We start from the raw sequence: 20767 nt of genomic DNA on the forward strand, positions 1-20767 counted from the left end.
TAATAGTGCTTGCTCGTGGGCCGAGCACTTAATCCTGACAACAGCTCTGTAAGGCAGGTACTATTCGTAGCCCTGTTTTACCAACATGGGAACTGAAGCACAAGCTGGTGAGCAGACTGGACCAAAGTCACCCAGTTAGTAAGTGGCAGAGTGTACTTGCCTCGCCCCTGCATTGCACTTTACTCTTTCTGGGACCTAGAACTGGATTTGAGGCAGGAAGAGCGAACATGGCAGGAGAGATGGACGGCAGACCTGATCAAGGGTTCATTCCAAGAGCAGTTTTTATTTGGAAATGCGCCTCCACCACCTGGTGGCCGTCTGAGGGCACACGCCGTTGGCTTGCTTGTCTGCTCTCTTATCCAGCCCAGGGCACAGGGTCCTTGGGGGTAAGGCACAAGATCAAGTTCTCAAGGATCAACATCCCAGACAGCCTCAGTGGTCAGGGGCCTGGGGCTGGTGCCAAAAATGAACTAGGCTCCATTCTGGACTGTGTCATGGCTGGAGGGCCTAGGGGGCTCCTGGCACCAGGACTTCAGCTCCCTCTTCTGCGGGGGCTGGCATCACCCACAGGCCAGCTGTGGCCAGGTTCTGGTGGGTATGAGGTTGGAGGGCGGGAGGGGATAGCAGAGGCTAATTTTCTGGTGCTGGGTCCAGTTTATCTTCCTGAGGGGTAGAAGCTGAGATGGGAGCTTCGTCCCCACCATTGAGGGACTTCTGCTGCTCGCTGCTGCTGGGCGAGGGGGTCCGGTTGCCCTGGGATCCCCAGCGGGTCAGGCGCTTTAGGGAGGAGTCGCGGCGGGCAAGTAGATGTGGCTGGAAGCCTGTGAAGGAGCTGCTGGTGGTGGGACGCTTATCTGGCAGAGAAAAGGCAACTGCAAGTAAGGAGAAAGGTGCATGCGCAGGGGAGAGGTTGAGGGGCCTTGCCTCAGCCCGTGGGGGAGACGAGAACCTCCTCTCAATCCCACACGGCCTCTCTAGATCTGAAGGGATCCCTTTCTCCCTCCCTTCCCTGCCCCACTCCAGAGAAAGCTCCAGGGTCTACCCCTTCTCACCTCCAGGCTCAATTGGATGCATGAGCCGGTTCATCTGAACATTCCAGTGTTTCACGTTGGTGCTGGCCTGGCGCAACTTCTGCTGGGCAGCCTGTGGGAGCAGGGCCAGCGGAGAGCGGGTCAGAGACACCATCCTAGACAGGGTATCTTGACCTTCTCGAGTTTGTAGGCCTCTTAGAATCTGACATCTCCCCAGGAAAACTCATATATGTTCTTAAAGAGTTATATAGATGAACAGTTAGCTTCCAATTTCAGGGGTCTCATGGACCCCCAAAGGGTCAAAAATAGTCATCATTATAGTTTCCGTTCATTAAGCAGCTACGATGTGCTAAATATATTTATTATTTTAGTTAATCTCCAGAGCAGAAGTTAACAACAAAGTGCAAAAGAAGTTAAGTGACGGGGTGCCTGGGAGGCTTAGTCGGTTAGGCATCTGACTTTGGCTGGGGTCATGATCCCAAGGGTCCTGGGATCGAGCCCCTCGTCAGGCTCTCTGCTCAGGCGGAAGCCTGCTTCTCCTTCTCCCTCTCCCTCTGCGTTCTCCCCCTCTCTCTCAAATAAACAAATAAAATCTAAAAAAAAAAAAAAAAAAAAGAACATCAAAAATCAAAAAAACAAAACAACAACAAAAAAACCCTCTTCTATGGAGATCAGAGCCAAAGTACAGGGAGAGCAAGGTAGGCACTTGGAAGAGTATGAGAAAAAAACTTTGCCCAGATTCATAATAATGATAAAAATAGCAGCTAATGTTTCTTCCGCACTTGCTACATACTAAATGTCAGCCATCAGCTCCTTTAGTCTTCAGACCACGCTATTAGAGGCCCCTTTCCCAGATGAGGGATTTGAAACTCAGAGAGGTTAGGCAATTTGCCTGAGGTCACACAGCGGGGAGACGGAAGAGTCAGGGTTTGAGGGAAGGCCCCAGATCCTGCGCGTGGAGGCGCTCACCCCGCCGGCCTCCATCCTATCCCCCCACCCCCACCCCCGGCCTCACCTCCACGTCCTCGTCGGCCCTCTGCCGGTTCTGCCGCACCTCCTCCAGCTGCAGCTGGGCTTGCTGCAGCGAGCGGCTCTGCAGCGCCATCTCCTGCTGCAGCTCTTGCTTCTCCTGCTGCGCGCGCTCGATGTAGCGCTCCTGCTCCTCCTTCAGCTGCAGCAGCTGCTTCAGCTTCTCCTCCTCCTCCTCTAGCAGGCTGCGGGCGGGCGGGCGCTGCGTCGTCTCCAGAGCCAAGGCACCTCGCAGGCGCTCAGCAAGTGGGACGCCGGGGAGTCAGGGGAGGGGAACGAGAAGGGGTCCTACCGGGTCTGGGCTAGGCGTACGGCCTCCTCGTCCCGCCGAGCTTTCACCTCCAGGTGCAGGGCCTCCTCGAGCCTCTGCTGCATCTCCTCCAGCTCTTGGATCCGCTGCCGCTGCCGGGCAGCCTCCTCCTTCTTCAGTTCCATCTCAGCCTGCATGGAGGCCCGGGCCTGTGCCGGGACGCGGAGCCACGTCACTGGGAGCACCGCGTGGGGCAGGGGAGGCTGCAAGTACGCTGCCCTTTCCCCAGGGCTCCGCTAGGCTGGCCCACATAGATCTCTCTCAGTGACGGTCTGGGGAGTTCCTTCATGTCGGGATTCCTTCCTGATCTGACCTCTTTGTGGGAGCCTGACTAGGTCAGATAATGGTCAGTGAACAGATGCTACATGGTGGGGGGGGGGCCCAAGTCACCCCCTGCCTAGCACCAGCCTTAATAATTATTATTATGTGTTATAATATTAGGTATTATGACTATAATTAGGGCTAGTGCTAGGTAGGGAGTGACTATAATTATAATAATTGTTATAACAACTAAAGGTATTTCCTCATTTGATCCTCACCATACCTCTAGGAGCACAGTTAGCATCAACACGTCACTGATAAGTGATTGAGGCACAGAGAGGCTAAGTAACTTGCCTGAGATCACAAGGCTCCTAAGAGGCAGAGCTGGGATGGAATCCAGGTGTCTCTAACTCCAGCTCTAGATCTCTTAAATCCTAAATCTGATTGCCTCTACATGCCTAGTCCGCCTCCACATTCGTAAATCCCTCCTTCCTCCCATCCTGCATTCCCCAAACTGGTTTCACTGTAAACTTAGATCAAGTCTAGTCCAATCTAGTCTAGCGTTGGTCCAAACTTATCCCTGACTAGGGGGTCTTTAGCAGCATCTCTGTCCAAGCCCCGCCCCCAGCCAAGGTCTCCAAACCAGGCCCCACTCTACACCTATAGCACTCAGCTCCGGCCCCACCCCATCTTTCATCTCAAGCCATCCCTCGGCCAGGTTCCTGCACCCCCACGCCTTCCTCATCCCGCCCCTGGCACAGGTCCGGTCCCGTACGCATGTTTCCAGCGCAGGGACTCTGTCCCAAGTCCCTCATACCAAGCCCCGCCTCCACGCCCCTCCTTCCCAGGCCGCGGGCTCCGCCCTCGGCCCCGGCCCCGCCCCCGGCCCTCCGCTCCCGGGCCCGGTCTCTCCGCATCCCTCTCCCCCCGAGCCCCGCCCCCCGGCCCCCGCCGGGTGCGGGCCCCACCTGCTCCGCCTGGCGCAGTTGGCCCTCCAGCGCCTGCTGCAGCTCGCGGTGCTGGCTGCGGCGTCGCTCCTCCTCCTCCTGCAGCAGGCGCTCGGCCTGCCGCTGGGCCTCCTGTAGCAGCTCCAGCTCCTGCAGCTTCCGCTCCTTCTCCTCCTGCAGCTGCTGCAGGCGCAGCAGCTCTTCCTCCTTGGCCGCCCGGCGTCGCTCCCGCTGCTCCCGCTGCTCGCGCCGCTTCTGCTTCAGGTCCTTGTGCAAAGACATCTTCCCCTCGGCCTGCAGCCGGATCGCGGTCTGGATGGCTGCGGAGGGACAGGGACAGGGTCGGCAGGGGGCTAGCCGGGAGCAGCGGGGTCCTCGAGGTGGCCCACCTCCAGAAAGGGACCTTAGAGGTGGCTCGAGGTAGTCTCCAGCCTCCCGCTGGGCAGTGTGGTGACCCCCTTTTCACGGGCAGTGTTGTCACCCCCCGAGGCGCGGCCAGACCCAGGCCGTCCAGCGAGCACTCACCCGCAGTCCATTCCTGGCGCTGGCGCGTGTCGGAGGCGCTCATCTCGTACGTGCGGGAGGCTGTCTTCACACAGAACATGCAGCGCTTCCCCTCTCGGTCGGGCAGCACCTGGGAGAGGGCCAGTGGCCCCACACGCGCTGGCTTCACTGGCGCCGGGGCCACACCGCCGCCGGGGTGCTCCAGCTCCATCCCCTACCCCCCCGGCTGATCGTCCTCCCGGAGCACCGCTCCCACTCTGCCAGGAGCCTGTATGGCCGGGCGTGGAGGTTAGTTATGGGTGCGCTTGTGTCCCCACAAGTCTTGTAGCCTCTGCTCTTTGGAGTTAGGGCGGGGATGTTTTCATCTTGGTGTCTCTCCATGGGGCCTGGCACCTAATCCGTTACTGAGTGTGGATGCAGATCACTCGTGAACACTGCCAGTGACAGGGTCCTCACTATCCAAATCATTCATTTCCACAGAGCCCTACCTGTTGGGAAAGTTCTCCATTCATTCATTCCACAGATATTGTGGAGTGTCTACTGAGTGCGGCTCATTGTTCTAGGCATTTAGGATACTGAGGTGTGCCTAACAGACCAAATCCCTGCCTTCCCTAAGCTTATATTTTAGTGGAAAATAACAGCTACCACGTATTGAGCTGCTTTTTCTTTTGTAAAAGATTTTATTTTTAAGCAATCTCTACACCCAACATGGGACTCAAAAACACACACGCCCCATCGACTGAGCCAGCTGGGGACTCCCGTGTGTTGAGCTTCTTATGCTCTAGAGGCTGAACTAGTGTTTTATATGCATCATTTTATTCATAACTCCGAAACAACCTTGCCAAACAAGCATTATTAGCTCCACTTTACAGAAGAAGAAACTGAGGCTCTACTAGGTCCAGGAACATGCCAAATTCACACTGCCTGTTAGTGGTGGAGCTGGGCTTTCTGCCTAAGATCTATGCTCTGTCCTCAGTGACACCTGTTTCCTTAAGTGACAAAAATGGAGAAAACCTAGGATGGCTATAATAATAATTTTTTTAAAGATTTTATTTATTTGCAAGAGAGAGAGAGAGAGAACGAGTGGGGGGAGGGGCAGAGGGAGAAGCAGACTCCCTGCTGAGCAGGGAGCCTGATGCGGGGCTGGATCCCAGGACCCTGGGATCATGACCTGAGCCGAAGGCAGATGCTTAACCGACTGAGCCACCCAGGTGCCCTATAATAATAATTTTTAAAAATGTAAAATAACACATGTTGATGAGGATATGGAGAAAGTGGAACTCTCATACACCGGTGGTGAGAATGTGAGATGGTGCAGCTGCTACGGAAAACAATTTGGCTATTCCTTAAAAAGTTAAACATAGAATTACCATATGATCTAGCAATTCTACTCAGTATATATCCAGAGAAATGAAAACATATGCTCACCCAGAAACTTCTGCATGGATGGCCAAACCAGCATTATTCACAATAGCAAAAAGATGGGAACAACCCATTGTCCATCTATGAATGAGTGGATAAACAGAATGTGGTCTGTGTACACAATGGAATATTATTCAGCCATAAAAAGGAATGAATTCCTGACCCATGCCACAACATGGATGAACCTTGGAACACTGTGCTGAAGAAAAGCCAGCCACAAAGGGACAAAATATTAGATGATCCCATTCCATTGTAGGTACCCAGAATAGGCAAATTCGTGGAGACAGAAAGTAGAATAGAGGATACCAGGGGCTGGGGAGAAAGGAGGGATGAGTTATTTCTTAATAGGTAGGGAGTTTTTCTTTGTGATGATGAAAAAGTTTTAGAAATAGATAGTGGTCACTCCCCCTGTTTGTGTTCACTCTCTCGCTGTGTCTCTCTCTCTCAAATAAATAAATAAAATCTTAAAAAAAAAAAAAGGGGTGGGGACGGGGCGCCTGGGTGGCTCAGTCGTTAAGCGTCTGCCTTCGGCTCAGGTCATGGTCCCAGGGTCCTGGGATTGAGCCCCGCATCAGGCTCCCTGCTCAGTGGGGAGCCTGCTTCTCCCTCTCCCTCTGCTGCTCCCCCTGCTTGTGCTCTCTCTCTCACCATCTCTCTATCTGTGTCAAATAAATAAAATCTTTAAAAAATAAATAAATAAAATTTAAAAAAGGGGGGGGTGCCTGGGTGGCTCAGTCGTTAACCGTCTGCCTTCGGCTCAGGTCATGATCCCGGGGTCCTGGGATCCAGCCCCGCATCGGGCTCCCTGCTCAGCAGGAGGCCTGCTTCTCCCTCTCCCACTCCCTCTGCTTGTGTTCCCTCTCTCACTATGTCTCTCTCTCTCAAATAAATAAATAAAATCTTTAAAAAAAAAAAAAAGAAAGAGTGGTGAGGGTTACACAACATTGTGAATGTACTTAATGCTATGAATTGTACAGTTAAAATGGTTAAAATGGCAAATTTCATGTTAGGTGCGTGTGTGTATATTTTTTTTCAAACTACAGTTTAAAATAATTGTTTTAAGCCTCCTAAAATAATAACAGACAGAGCCGAGGGGGAAAAATGGAGGGGAAGGACGGGAGGAGAGGGATGTGGAGAAAGAGTAGGGACATAGAGAGTTGCCAAAGGGAATGGGATTTGGGTGAAGGAGAAAAACTTTTCAAGAGGATTTTTAGAAAGTTCGCTGTGGGGGTACCTAGTTGGCTCAGTCGGTTAAGCCTCCGACTCTTGATTTTGGTTCAGGTCATGATGTCAGAGTCATGAGAATGGAGCCCTGCAGTGGGCTCCTCGCTGAGCGTGGAGCCTGCTTGAGATTCTCTCTCGGGGCACCTGGGTGGCTCAGTCAGTTAAGCAGCTGACTCTTGATTTCGGCTCAGGTCATGATCTCAGGGTCCTGGGATGGATTCTCCCTCTCCCTCTGCCCCTCCCCTCCCCCATGCTCTCTCTCTCTCAAGTAAGTAAATAAATATTTTTTAATAAAAGGATCTCTCTCCCTCTGCCCCTCCCCTGCACTCCTCCCCCACCCACTCTCTTTCTCTCTAAAAGAAAAAAAGCTTTGTGTGTAGTGTGAGGCATAAGCCATCTCCTCTAAAATCCTTAGCAAAATCCACATTACTCACCAATGGCTTTAGTATTTGATTTGCAGTTTGGGTTTTTTGTTCTTGTTTTTGTTTTTTTTAAAGTGCTGGCATGGACGAGAATGGCCTTGAGGCACCCAGGTATATTTGGATTACAGTCATCTCAGCAGACATTTGCCACTGTGGCTTTTCTCCATTCACCCTCCTCCCGAGCCTCTTGCCTTTACACCACACTGGAGAGCCTCTGGGCCCTGAGTTGTGCTCCACCCCTTCGCCTGTCCCCCTCACCTCCACGCAGCATTGTGCATCCAGCGGGATTGTACCCCTTTTCTCCTTGCACTCTTCACTCCCAAAATAGCAGAGGGAGCTGGGCTGCAGCTGGAACCAGCGTTCTGCCCAGTTCCTCCGCAGGTGCCCTCGCTTCCACAGGTAGCCCTGCCATAGCCAGAGCAAAGTCAGAGGCTTCCCTGCGGCCCCGCACCCCCACCCCCTGCCGCACCCTGCCTTGGGGTCCTCCCCAAGTTCCCAGCTTGGCCTGACCTGCTTCAGGACATCTTGGATGAGCTCCTGGTAGACTTCGTGGATGGCCATGCTGAGAGTGTCCCGCCCCACACCTCGAAGACAGCGCCCCGAGTTGAAGAGCTCCAGGAACTGCCAGACGCTGAGCCCTCCGGTGGTCTGGGCTGCCTGGGCTTCCTGGGCCAGCAGCTCCTCCAGCTCACCCAAGCCCACCTCCAAGCTCATGCTGCTGAGCACCTTCTTCAGCAGGTATTCCACCTGGAGGAGGGGGGAGACCTGGGGACTGCAGCAGGCAGTGTTGCCTGTGACGATGCTGGGGTTGGGGGGGCCCCTCTGGCTCCCAGAGCCTGGGCAGAGGTGACCAAGGACAGGGGGTAGGGGAGCCAGACGACTAAATGTTGGTGGAAACCAGGGTAGATTTGGGGGGCGGGGTCCTGGAGGCCCAATCCCAATTTGGGCATCCCCTTCCCCTCCCCAACTTCGAGGCCCACGTCCCACTCCTTCATGCTTTAAATTAAGGGCAGGGTGAAGGTTGAGGGCTGGGGGTCAGGCAGAGGCAGCAAATCACAGAACACGTCAGAGGGGGTGCAAGGGCCCTCTCATCCAATACCCTTACTTTGCCGATGACAAACTGAGGCCCAGAGAGGGAAGTGACTCGTTCTAAATCACACAGCAAGTTGGTGGCAGCCAGAACTCGATTCATATCTCCTGAATCCCATCTGAGTCCTTATTCCAAGCCCAAGCCCCAACCCCGAGGATCCTTCCCCTATGGGAGTGCAAAGGGATTGGGGGTGGAGGTAAGCAGGGCAGGGACAGGAAACCTGCTACAGAGGAACAGGAAGTGGTGGTTGGGGTACATCCTGCTGCAGTTTGTTCATACAACATGTTGATCACGGCCGCGAGCAGCCTTCTGGCCTATGAGGGGCCCCCTTACCCTGACGGGCGGGGGTCTGACGAGGGTGCCTAGCCAGGTGCCTGTGCAGATGGACACACGTCCCTTTCCTGCCCCAGCAGCTTCCTGGGACACTCTCTTTAGGACTTTCATTCTGGAGGTTACTGGGTCTCCAACTGGGAGTGGGGTGGGTGTACCAGTTCAGGGATTAGGCATCTCCCCTCACCCTTCCCATAAACAGAGGCAAGGAGATAAAGCTGAGTGCGGTTAGATGTGTCAGGACTTCTTGTAAACACAGAGGACCCCCTCCCCTCCACACCCTAAGACCTAAATTCACCCTGGCATCTTCACAGCCACCAGAAGGGCTAACAGGTCAGGAGAAGGCTGAATGGATGGGGGAGAGAAGTGGAAGTGGCGGGGGGGCACCTGCCCTGGCTTCGTCCATAAGTTGAGGAGGTAGGGACACAGACTCCAGGCCTCTGCTCCCAGGATGCCCTCTCTGGAGCCCGGAGCTGGGTCTGCCATTGGCTCTCCTCCATATTATAGAAGACAGGGAGGGAAAATCTAGAACCAGGGCCAGATCTACTTGCCTCCGCTGGAATAATGGGCCAGGCATCCCAGGAAAGTCTCCCTTCCCCTCATCTGCTAACCTTCTCGGATTGCCACAGTGCCTGAAGTCCTGCCATTCGATCTTAAATGTTTTCATTTTTAAATGGCCGGTAAGGTATCAGGCTACACTGCTGTGTAAATAGAATCTGCGGTCATTTTCCTCCTTTGAGGGCTAAGAGAGCCCCGAAGGAAGTGTAGTTTTGGTTCTGCTGGGCACAATGACTCTGATACAGGCAATTCTAGGCATCTGGAGACAGCTGGGTGCAGAGAGGCACCAGCATGGGGAGACCAAGAAGAAAGGGGATGTGGGAAAGGCAATTTGGCCTCCTTCATGGTTTTGTTAAGGCCTGGCCCCAGTGATTCAGCCCCTGGGGCTGCCATCACCCTCACCTCGTCAGGAACCATGATCAGAGGGTACTTGTCCTCAGACAGGAAATTGAACAGGCACCAGAGGCGGAAGGCATCCTCATTGGAGAGCATGCTGTTCCCGTTGCTGTCCACCCGATAGTTCTTCTTGGCCGTCAGGGTCCAGCACAGCTCATCAAAGTGCTCCTTAACGAAAGCCCCCTCCTCCACCTGCCACCAGGCCTGCAAGTCAGCCAAAACGGCCACCCCATCCATGCTCTACCACCAAACAAGGCTCTAGGTGCTTTCCTGGGGTCACCTACTCCCCTGCTCCCCACCCCGCCAAGCTGGGGCTCTAATTTGAGGAATCCCTGAGCTGCTTACCAGGTAACTAGCTGATTCCAACCACCCACCTCCTCTCCCCTCCCCAGTCCCCTGCCAACAGAGAAACTAGTCCCTCAGCCCAGGGGAGAAAGAAGGGGAGGACAAGGGGGCAGGGATGGACGACCATGAAGAACCTGAGAAGAGGGTGACAGCTGGGAGGAGCAGGGGGCACAGCACTGGGGGATGCTGGAGAGCCCTACAGCTAGAAATGGGAGGTAAGCCTAGGCAGGGATGGGCTGGAAGGGTGCAGGCTAGGACAGAGGTGAGGGAGATGGAGGAGGGAGTTGGGGGCTCAAGGAGGGGACAAGTGGCTGGAATGTGAAGGACGGAGATGGGAGGGCAGGGATGGAAGTGGGAGTTGATAGGGTGGGAGGAGTTGGGGTGGCAATGTATTAGGGCGCTGGCCAGACTGGGAAGTGGGGAGAGGTGCCCCTCAAGCAAGGCCCCACCTTGTCCAGGATGTACTTGTTGAGGTAGGGCATGTATCCCTGGCTGGACACGGGGCCGTCGTCGTCATCCCGGAAGTGCTCCTCCAGAGCCACAGGGTCGTGGGGGATGTGCAGGACCGTGTACAGGTTGTGGGACAGCACCTGGGACAGAGTGGCGGTTGGCCTTCCCGTGCCCCCCCAAACCTGGGCTAGCGGGCTGCTCCCACCTCCCGGCTTGTCCCCGTTCCCATCCTGGCTAAGTCCTCCGCACACATTATTCAGTTCAATCATAACCAAAACATAGGCATTTGTATACGATGGAATATTATTCAGCCATACAAAAGAAGGACATCTTGCCATTTGTGACAACAGGGGTGGACCTTGAGGGCCTTATGCTAAGTGAAATAAGTCAGAGAAAAATATATACCATATGATCTCACTTATATGTGGAATCTAAAAAAACAAATTAACCCTCCATCCCCACCCCAAGCTCATAGACACAGAAAATGGATTGGTGGTTGCCAGGAGCAAGGGTTACGGGGTGAGTGGAATGGGTGAAGGAGGGTCAAAAGGTACAGCTTTCGGTTTAAAATAAGTCATGAGAAGGTAACATACAACATGGAGACTATAGTTAATAATACTGTATGGCCTATTGGAAAGTTGCTAAGAGTAGATCTTAAAAATTCTCATCCCAAGAAAAAAGTTTTGTAACTATGTATGGTGACGGATGTTAACTAGACATTGTGGCGATCATTTCACAATATTTACAAATACCGCATCATTATGTTGGACACCTGAAACTAATATAATGTTATGTGACAATTATACCTCAGTAAAAACAAAAAAACCTAAAACTGTACACCCTTACTATGCACCAAGCACCGAGCTAAGCACATTATATATAATTCACTTAACCCCCATAACCACGGTTAATATCCCCATTTTACAGATGAGATAAAAGAGCTGGGATTCAAACCCAAGCAGCCATGTTCTCAGCCACTTCATTAGGTAGGGATGTCCTCTTTGTGCAGACAAGGACACTGAGGCTCAAGAGATTTGGTAAATTGCCCAAGGATCCACAGTGAGCAAGAGTCTGGGATTCAAACCCAGCTCCGCAGATCCCAAAGCCTAGGTGCTTCCTAGGATGCTGGGCTGTCAACAGGGAGGTGGCTGTCACCCCAGGGCAGGAGCCCCGAATTTCTCATCATTCCCATCAAAGACTCAGGGTTCAGGCTGCAGTGTGTCTGCTCCAGGAAAGGCAAGTGCAGTTCCAGTCACTTCCCTTCAAAGATGGAAGGGAGCTGGACAGGGCTCAGAGAAGGCTCACGAAAGATGGTCTGTGACATGTGGAGGAAAAGGCCAGAACGGATGGTGGCCGGGATGGTGTGGAGGGGAAACATGAGTTGGTTAGCAAACTCACGATATAAGAACAAAGAGATTGAAGTCTGAACAAGATCAGGAAAAAATAAAATTGTCTTGGGGGTACTTCTGTCATAGTACTTATCACAGAGTGAATAATTAAACTACTCATTCCTGGGGTGCCTGGGTGGCTCAGTTGGTTGAGCGACCGACTCTTGATTTCTGCTCCGGTCCTGATCTTGGGGTCATGAGATCAAGCCCTGCATCGGGCTCTGCACTGAGCGGGCAGTCTCCTTGGGATTCTCTCTCTCCCTCTTCCTCTGCCCCCCACCTCCCCTCCCCTGCTCGCACACACTCCCTCTCTAAAAAAAAATAAATAAATAAACTAAAAAGGTAAAATAGTCATTATTGCACACCTACTATGTGGCAGCCACTGTATGAGGTGCTTTCTATACCCCATGTCTAACCTCCGCAACAACTGTGATACACAGACACTATCCCTGTTTTCCAGATGAGGATGCTGAGGCTTGGGGAAGTTCAGAGCCAACAGCCGAGCGGAGCGTGCAACCAGGTGTGCCTGGCCCTGAAGGCTGCCTCACTATTACGGTGCCGACCCTGAGACTCTCTCTGCAGGTAGATGGTGAACTCTGGGGACAACGTCTCTGTTCATCTCCGTGTCCCACGGCCCCTATGTCCTCTTCTGCACCCGAAAGGCAGTCAATGAAAGCTGTGTGTAAGGGCTGCTTCCACAGTTAAGCTTAGAGTCAGTTCCTGAGGCAGGAGCTGGTAACATCCTAGAGGTGGTTCACGTGCCAAATCTTCACTTCTTTATTCTCTGGTGAGAGGAGGTGGGACAAAGGATTGACACTTTTCCCCGGTATTCTCCTGAGCCTCAGGCTCCACTGAGGCCAAGTGGGAGGTTGGAAGGCCCAGCAAGAGGGTGCTTCTCTTTTCCGTCACTCCCCTCTGGGCAGCCATCTCTGACCGCCACCCCCACCCTCGTCCCCATGCTCTTCAGATCATCTCCTGTGCCAGGTTTGGTTCTGCTTCTCTTGTTCTAGAAGACATCTTCAGTTTCTTCCTGACGAACTCGGCCCTCTCCACCCATATTTGGTAATGGAGCCTTGATTTTTCTTGGAGAAGCACCTCTCCCCCATTCTCAATATCTGTGGTATGGACTATTTGCACCCCTAACCCACCTGGCTGCAGGGGTGGGTACATCAGAGTCATGGTGATTGGCTCAAGGAAGGGCACATGACCAATCCTGGGCCAATGAGAATCAGCCCTATGATTTTTGCTTCCTCTAGTGGAAAGAGGTATACGCTTCCCCTGGAATTGTTAAGCTGTTGGAACGGAGATAAACATCTTCACCCTCCGAGCCTCAGTTTCATTGTCTGCAAAACAGTGGGATAATACCTGTCCTGTGGAGAGGCTGTGAGGATAGAGTGAGAGGACATATGGAGACAGCCAGAATTAGATCTGCACAGAGCAAATGTTAGATCCCTTCCTGTAGACAAAGTGCGGTTTTTTACCTAACAAATTGACATACATCAGAAGACTGATAACATCAGGTACTGAAGAGGTTGTGGAGAAATAGGGACTTGAATGCCCTACTGTTGAGGTGTGAATTGGTAATCTTTCTGGAGGGCAAGAATGTATCAAACTTAAAATTGGGAATGATCCCAGCATTTTTTTTTTTTTCCAGATTTATTTATTTCAGAGAGAAGAGAGTGTGTAAGCTGGGGGAGGGGCAGAGGGAGAGGGGAAGCAGACTACCCGCTAAGCGGGGAGGGCTTGCTCTCCCAACCCGGAGATCATGACCTGAGCCAAACCAAGTTGGTCACTGAACCAACTGCGTCTGCTCCACCCAGGCGCCCTGCCCCCCGCATTTCTAATCATCTAACCTGTAGATGCTCAAGGGAACAGAGCTACATGTACAAGAATGTTCACTGAGGCATGTTTATAATATGAGGAACTGGAGACAGCTTGAGGCTCCTTCAGTAGGGGCCAGGTACATCGCGTCATGGACCTATGTGTGGTTGGAAAGATTTTATCCATCTGCCACTCGTGTGCTTACAGGCAAGTGATTTTCTCTAAGACCTTGGTGTCCTCTGTGAAGATAATAAGGAGGCCTACTCCAAAGGGTTTTTAGAATGAAGGGCTTAGCACAGCACCTAGTGCGTAGCTCATTGTTTAATAAAAGTTGTGTGCTATTTTTATTATGTTTTTATGAACAGACATGGAAAGATAGGCATACTATACTGGCTGGTGAAAAAAGCAAGCTATAGAATGAAATGTTTGTAAAATAAATGTGTGCAAAGATTAGGTTGAACCATAGCAAATTTTAATAGCTGTTTTAATAGATTGAAATAATAAAATGTCAGCAATTTCATATGGTTCAGCCTAATATGTTTATGTGTACATAGAAAAAATCTAGAAGACTCAGCAGACTGTTACCAGCTATCACCCCACCATCCTTCCCCAGGGAGGGGAGGAACTTTCATCATCTTTAACATTACATTTGTCTTTGAATTTTTTTAACCAGTAACATGTTTTACTTATAGAATAAATTTCATCTTCTTTAAAATTATATTCTTCTGCACTCTGATTTTTTTTTAACCAGGAGCATATATTGTTTTTATGACAAAAATGTAAAACTATAGAGATTAAAAGCAAAGAGTGCCATTAACCACTGTTATTAATGTACCCTGTTATTAATTTGCTCTATAATAACATTCCTTTGCTATTCCCTTTTTGTGTGAGCATTTCTGGGTGCTCTACATTCCTTGAGGGCAGCAAGGACTCTAAGTTAGGCCTGATTCCAGATCTCAGTACGATATCCAGCACACGATAAATGTTTTTGACCGACTCCTCAAGTCTAACTTAAATGCTCCAATGGTTTCCTGTTGTTCTCAGAGTAAAATCGCAAGTCCTTCCAGAGGCCTTGGGCCCCCTAGGACCTGGCCTGCTGTACCTTCTCTGGCTTCATCCCTCTTTGTCACTTCTCTGCGGCTACTCTGGCCCTCTTGACATTCCTCAGCCGGGCCAGGCACACAGTTGCCTCAGGGCCTTTGCACTTGCTACGCCTTCAGCCTGGAATATTCTTCTCCCGGGTCCAGGCATGGCACACACCCTCTTCTCCTTTCCGTCTTTACTTAGATGTCACCTTCTCAAGGAGGACTTCTCTGGACCACCTTATTTAAATCTATAACCCCATCCCCTCTACCGCCCCCCCAATCTCTATCCCTGTTTCTGCTTTATTTACTTCCATGTCATGTATCATTTTCCATCACATGATACATTTATACTTATTTTGTTTTCCATCTGTATTCTCTGACTAGAATGTCAGCACCTCGGGGATTTTTGTCCCTTTTATTCACCTCTTATTCACTGTTATATCACTGGGTCTGGCACATAATGGACACGCGATAAATATCTGTTGAATGAACTTAAATGCTTCACGGGAAGAAGTAGGAGAAATACAAAAGTCAGACAGACACGGACTGAATCTCTCTGAGCAAATTAACCTCACTGGGCCTCAGTTTTCATAGGTCTGAAAATGGGGTTCAAAGAGATGCCGTACAAACCCCCTCCCACCCCAGGGTAGAAGAGGCCACACAGCAGCACTGTTATTTGAACTGTTCCTTGCCTTGGTTCGTTGGTCCACACTGTCCTCTAAGACCTGCCGTCCTCCCCTGTACCTTTTGCCTCTGGAATCTCAGGGGCCCAGGACAGAGGCTCCAATCCCTGTGAGCCATCAGGTGTCAGGACATGAAGGAATTAAAGGCCCCAGACACCGGGGGCTCAGGGCCTCTCCCCAGAGAGCTCAGCAGACCTCAGACTGCCAGGCTTCCTGTGCCTGGGCTCGGGTTGGGGCTAGAGGTGGGGAGAGGGTGTGACCAGAGGAGGGTCACGCTGGAAAGGAAATGGCAGGGGAGGAGGCCAGAATGTGCAGGAGCCCATGGGGCTGATTTCAATCAATCCTCAGCCCTGGAGGCAGGGACTCTCATTATCCTCCTTTTATAGATGAGGAAATCAAGGCGCAGAGAGGTAAAGTGTCTTCCTGGAAGTCTGCCTCTAAAGGCCTACTCTTGATCTCTCCACCACATTAGCTCTTGCTGAGCCTCAGAATCACCTGGGGAGCTACTGAAACTGATGGGCACTGGAGCCCCGCCCCTCCCGACTGACTCAGAGTTTCCAGGGGTGGGTGGCGTCCAGGTGTCTGTAGCTTTCACAAGGCTGCCATTGGGCTCCTTCAGAGAGGACTCTCACAGTCTCACCGCCCAACCAGGCAGCCCCTGACCTTCAAGTTGGCAGCCATTGACCTTCGAGAGGCTTCATTTACGCACTGTTTCCTCTGAAGGCATGTGGGGAAGTGGTTCTCTTCGAGGGGCTTGTGAGTTCCCTAAAAACTCAGGTGTGGGGATGGGGCAGGTGCTGGCCCGTGGTCCTGCAGTTCCCAGCCTTCACTGGACGCGTATATGATGGGTGTGGGAACCCATGCACAGCACCGACTAATGGCTACAGAGAGAATGAATAATCTCTCTTGCCTAGATGGCCTGTAGTTTTTTTTTAATGTATCTAGGTGCCAGGTGATTTTTTTTTTTTTTACAATATACAGATCCTTTTAAGAGTTACTAAATGTATTTTACTAAAGCATAACTACTATCACAAGGGAGGAGCACTGGGAATTTTAAAAGGTGGGAATCTCTGGATGAGCTGTGTGCCTGCTGACAGCAAGAAAGGGCTAGAAGGCGGGGGGAGGGGGTGCCTGGGTGGCTCAGTCAGTTAAGCAGCTGCTTTCGGGTCCTGGGATTCAGCCCCGCATCTGCATCCTGGCTCCCTGCTCAGCAGGGAGTCTGCTTCTCTCTTTCTCTCTGCCCCTCCCCACATTTCCTGCTCTCTCGCTCTCTCTCACATAAATAAATAAAATCTTAAAAAAAAAGGAAGGGCTAGAAGGGGTCGAGGGTGGGCACCAAAGACAGGCTTGGAAAAGGGAAAGGGGAGGCTGCATCAGGGGTCAATTTCATCTACTTGATGTACTTTGTTAAAATGTCTTTTAGTAGGCTAGCTGGTGATCCCAGTTCAACCCTCTGCCTTTACAGATGAGAAACTAGAGGTTCAGAGACAGCGATCACTTGCCCAACGTCATCTAGCTGGGGAGCAGGCCTATGTGGGTCTGAGTCAAGCACATCACTAAATCATCCCGTCACTCCCTGCCATCCTAGCCCGAGACCAGTGGCAGGAAGGGGTCAGAACAAAGTTGAAGATCGTGGGCTCCTGGGCAGCTCAGGTCATGATCCCGGGGTCCTGGGATTGAGCCCCGCATTGGGCTCTCAGCTCAGTGGGGAGCCTGCTTCTCCCTCTCCCTCTGCCTGCCGCTCTGCCTACTTGTGATCCCTCTCTCTGTCAAATAAATAAATAAAATCTTAAAAAAAAAAAAAAAGAAAAAGATAGTTAAAAAAAAAAAAAAAAAAGCTGAAGATCCCAGCCAGCAGATTCCTGGACTGGAGCTGCTCTTAACTTCCCCTCCACCGAAGTGAAGGTTGTCATCCCCCTCCCTCCCTGCCCACCCTGCCTCCTGCCAATCAAGGGTAAGGGGCAGGCCTGCTGCCTCCTAAGAGCTCACTGAGCCAGAGACACACTGCTCCATCCACATCCCCAATCGCAGGGCCATTACCCCAATTCTCAGCTGATTCCCCACTAGGCTTGGAACCAAGGCTGCTCCCCAGGGAAGAGGATGTGGCCATTAGGAAACCTATGATTGCCAAGGCTCTCCTCCTTGCAGCCCTCTGGCAGGACCGCTACTCCCTCCCAAAGGTCTTTAGAGAAGGAGGTTCTGGGGACCCTGGGAAAACTCACAGTCCTCAACTCCTGGGAAATTTTGTGCTCCACCTAAATCCATCCTGGGCAGAAGTGCCATGCCTATTGGTCTAATTGTACTTTTCTCAACTCACCTGGACAAAGGCCATGGTACCTTCTACAAGAATTCAAACAGAGGAAAACCCATCTGCTCTCTCGCCCAAGCCTTCTCTTCTTCAGAGAGAAAATCATGACGCCTTGGGCTACTTCTCAGAGGCCTCACTGCTCTTCCTCCTCCCTCATCATGGCTTTGCCCATGAGAGCCAGTGGCAGCCCAACGCATCAGGGAAGCAGGGACTGTCACAGACAGACATCGCTTGCACGTCTCGCTGCCTGGTCCCAATCCAGGGCCCTGAGGCCAGGGACAGTGTTAGTGAGGACAGACTAACCCCAAGGTCTTTTCCCTTATCCCACGAGTCTTTTCAGGGGTGGGGTTGGCCCCCCGCTGGTATCTCTCTCATCTGCTTCTTCCTCTGACTTCTGACCACTTCTCTTTTGCTCCTTTGCCTTTCCGGCATCCCTGCCCCCAACACTATCACTACTTCCTCCTATTCCAGTATCTCCCACTACGGTCTCAGGGAAGAACTGCCTTCCCTATCCTTTTCTTGTGTGACATGGGCCCTACCGTGTCTCTGCCTCACCGACCATCCGGCCCAAGACTCCCATCGCTTAGCACAGATTTCCAGAGTGGACACGTTTTCTGTTGAGTGGGGGAGAAAGCTCCCTGCTCCTGTGTGACCAAAGGCTGCTGGCCGTGGGCTCAATTTGAGCTGTGATGCGGTACAGACGGTGGACAGGTCAAGTATGTAAGCTCCTAATAGAATCTTCCCTGCAAGTACTCGACCTGTGGGGGTGGGGAGTGGGCATCGATCCAGCTGGAGGCCGAGAAAAGAGGGTCGAGGTAGGAAGCCTTACTGGCTGATGGCACCAGGAAAAGGGGAACCACTTTCCACATGTGAGGGGCGGGCACAGAGAGCCTGGAGAGGTTACAGGGGCTGCAGGTAATGGAGACAGAAAACGGTACCTTGGAGATAAACTATGGAGGTTGGGATTGTTCCTACAAGATACGAAAGGCAGTGGGAGGTGGATGTAGGGCACGGGTTTCTGCAGGGATGGATTTTGGATGATCTGCTGTTCTCCTGTCTATCCTGAAGCCCCCACTAGATGACATGATCTGCAATAAAAGGATTTACGGAGAATGTAAGGAAGAACCTGCCTATTGAGGAATCCTCCCTGATGATCAAAGGTAGTAGTGGACTATCTTTCCTGGGGGAGTCAAGAATCATTTTTTGGATGCTCATAAGTCTGGCTAAGGGATAGATTATGGGATAGGACCAGTTTGGGATATCCAAGTTTATTGTGTCCTAGTTCAGCAAAGGAGGGGGTTAGAATGGGGGTGGTGCAAAATGCCTATCCTGCCTTATTCATCTCTCCCACGTTTGCAGGCACCTCCTACCTTGGTCATTAAAAATGGAGGTTTCCTTGAGGCTGCAGGCCTCCTTTGGGGGTGCCCAGAAGAGAAACCAGAAATCTAGAGCCTAGCATCATGCCAGGCACATGGTCACTCGGTTAACATGTGAATGGAACGAATGGTCCCCTAAGGCAGGTCACCGAGAGCTGAGGCTTACCCTGATCCTGTCTCTCAGTGTTCCCTGGTTCCAGTGGCCTGGGGCCTTGCTTCTTCCCCCACTAACCAGGGTGGAGAAGACAGCACTAAGCCAGGACTGGAGGGAAGGAAGGAGAGAAACTTGCTGGTCTCCCAGGAATTGTTTAGGTCCAAGTACTGAACTGTAGGGCAATCACTGATGGGCCCTTCCTGGGCTCAGATTCGACCCCCTCCCTGTCTGAAGTCCCAAGGCCAAAGGGAGCAGTTTCCCAACCTGGCGTGTGGGAGGAGGGGGCGGCGAGCTGGGCGGCCCGGGGCAGAGCAGGGTCTCGGTCCTTGCCCCTTCCCAGCGCTGTTGCAGCTGGGAGACAGGGTTCAGAGGAGCTGTTCTCTGCCAAAGGTGACCCAGTCAGCCTGGTCTGGAACTGGGACAGGCTCTTTAAGCCTCGCTCTCAGCTCCGGGAGGAAGTGACTGACAAGTACTAGCTAACTGTCTCTCTTCAAAGCCAGGAGGAAGCAGCAGGAAGGAGTACGGTGCGTACCCAGGCTTCACTCTGGGGAGACGTGTGCTCATCACACGGAGTATAGGATGTAGCCTGGCCTGTTGGCCTTCAAAACCTAATGATGCCACCTCCACCCTCCAGGGAGTCCGGGGGGCAGGTCTCTGGGCAGAGGCTCCGCGTCTACCTCCGGGGGGCCCCAGAACATGGGCAGCAGCATCCACCGGGCTGCGTCGTCCCGGTTACCCAGTCCCGGCTCCCCTCCCCAGGCCTGGGCCTCTGGATGGCTGAGTGCCATCAGCACAGCGTTCCTGCCTGGCTCCTGGGCGGCAGGGGCTGAGGAGGCACGTCTGCCGGCCTCCCCTGGGCCCCGGGGGCTCCTCACCTTGAGCTGGGACTTGGAGACCTTGCCGCTCTTCTCCACGTCCAGGGCGGTGAACGCGTACCAGATGGACTTGAGCAGCTCCTTGCGCAGGGCCATGGCTGAGGTGCCCGCCCGGCCCGGGGGCGGCTCTGACACCGAGATCCGGTTTCAGGAAATGCAAACGGCTGCAGAGACCGCAGAGGGGCCATGGCGCGGAGCAAGAGCTCCACCTGCCTGCTCGCGCGGGCTCCCTGTGCTGCCAGGAGCAGGCCTGTTGCCCTTGCAGTGCTCATGGCCGCACTCTCTGCATGGGACCTGGGAACCCAGCCCCGGAGAGCCAGAGCCCTGCTTCTGTTCGGTGTGGCTCCCCGGGTGTGTGGCCCTCGAGAAGTCTCCTCAGCCCCAGAACCTTCTGGGGCTTCCTGGGCTCCCGGAGGCAGCTTGTTGAGGGGAGGGGAAAAAAAAAAAAAGGCAAGCCCACCCTGGCTTTCGGAGGGTGGCGGTAGAGGGTATCCTGTCTCACTTCCACACTTACCAGGCAGGAGGCCTTGGATGAGTTACTACTAACCTCCTTGAGCGGTTCTCTCAGGGGAGAGCTGGAAAAATACCCACCTCACACAGTCCTAAGGTCTGGGGATGGATGTGAAGCAGAGCAGACACTGGATAAAACATTTCTTTTAGGGCCATCTAACATCACTGTGGTGGTGGGGCTCCTCCCAAGCGGAAGAAAACAAAGGCGACGACACAAAGTTGGCGGAGGAACTGGGCCAGGGCACCTC

The 20767-nt window shown here is 52.6% G+C and overlaps 1 protein-coding gene across 4 annotated transcripts; it reads right to left on the reverse strand.

Moving 5' to 3' along the window:
• Positions 1-263: 263 nt before the first annotated feature.
• On the reverse strand, positions 264-20159 carry DEF6 (DEF6 guanine nucleotide exchange factor). 4 transcript variants are annotated; one of them, XM_036096452.2, is made up of 12 exons: positions 20010-20122; positions 18543-18692; positions 10319-10459; positions 9531-9728; positions 7661-7897; positions 7409-7555; positions 4104-4212; positions 3600-3898; positions 2353-2519; positions 2047-2245; positions 1053-1143; positions 264-854 (listed from the first exon to the last, which is right to left on the reverse strand). In XM_036096452.2, the coding sequence occupies exons 3-12, from the start codon at positions 10349-10351 to the stop codon at positions 631-633; spliced, it is 1704 nt and encodes a 567-aa protein (XP_035952345.1). In that variant the 5' UTR covers positions 10352-10459; positions 18543-18692; positions 20010-20122; the 3' UTR covers positions 264-630. The 4 variants fall into 4 exon arrangements, with proteins under 4 accessions (XP_035952345.1, XP_035952324.1, XP_035952309.1 ...); XM_036096431.2 differs by lacking the exon at positions 18543-18692 and having other exon boundaries at positions 9531-9716; positions 20010-20159; XM_036096416.2 differs by lacking the exon at positions 18543-18692 and having other exon boundaries at positions 20010-20159.
• Positions 20160-20767: the final 608 nt, after the last annotated feature.

The sequence above is a fragment of the Halichoerus grypus genome, chromosome 9 (genome assembly GCF_964656455.1).
Source record: "Halichoerus grypus chromosome 9, mHalGry1.hap1.1, whole genome shotgun sequence".
Lineage (NCBI taxonomy): Eukaryota > Metazoa > Chordata > Mammalia > Carnivora > Phocidae > Halichoerus > Halichoerus grypus.

What these genes read in the sequence shown, in the direction of transcription:
- DEF6 (XM_036096416.2), bottom strand. Translation starts at nt 20,105, where the DNA reads ATGGCCCTGCGCAAGGAGCTGCTCAAGTCCATCTGGTACGCGTTCACC. An exon ending in ACAAGTACATCCTGGACAAG is followed by an intron (nt 9,729 to 10,318) that starts GTGGGGCCTTGC and finishes GCTGACTTGCAG; the next exon opens with GCCTGGTGGCAGGTGGAGGA. An exon ending in TGATCATGGTTCCTGACGAG is followed by an intron (nt 7,898 to 9,530) that starts GTGAGGGTGATG and finishes CCCCTCCTCCAG; the next exon opens with GTGGAATACCTGCTGAAGAA.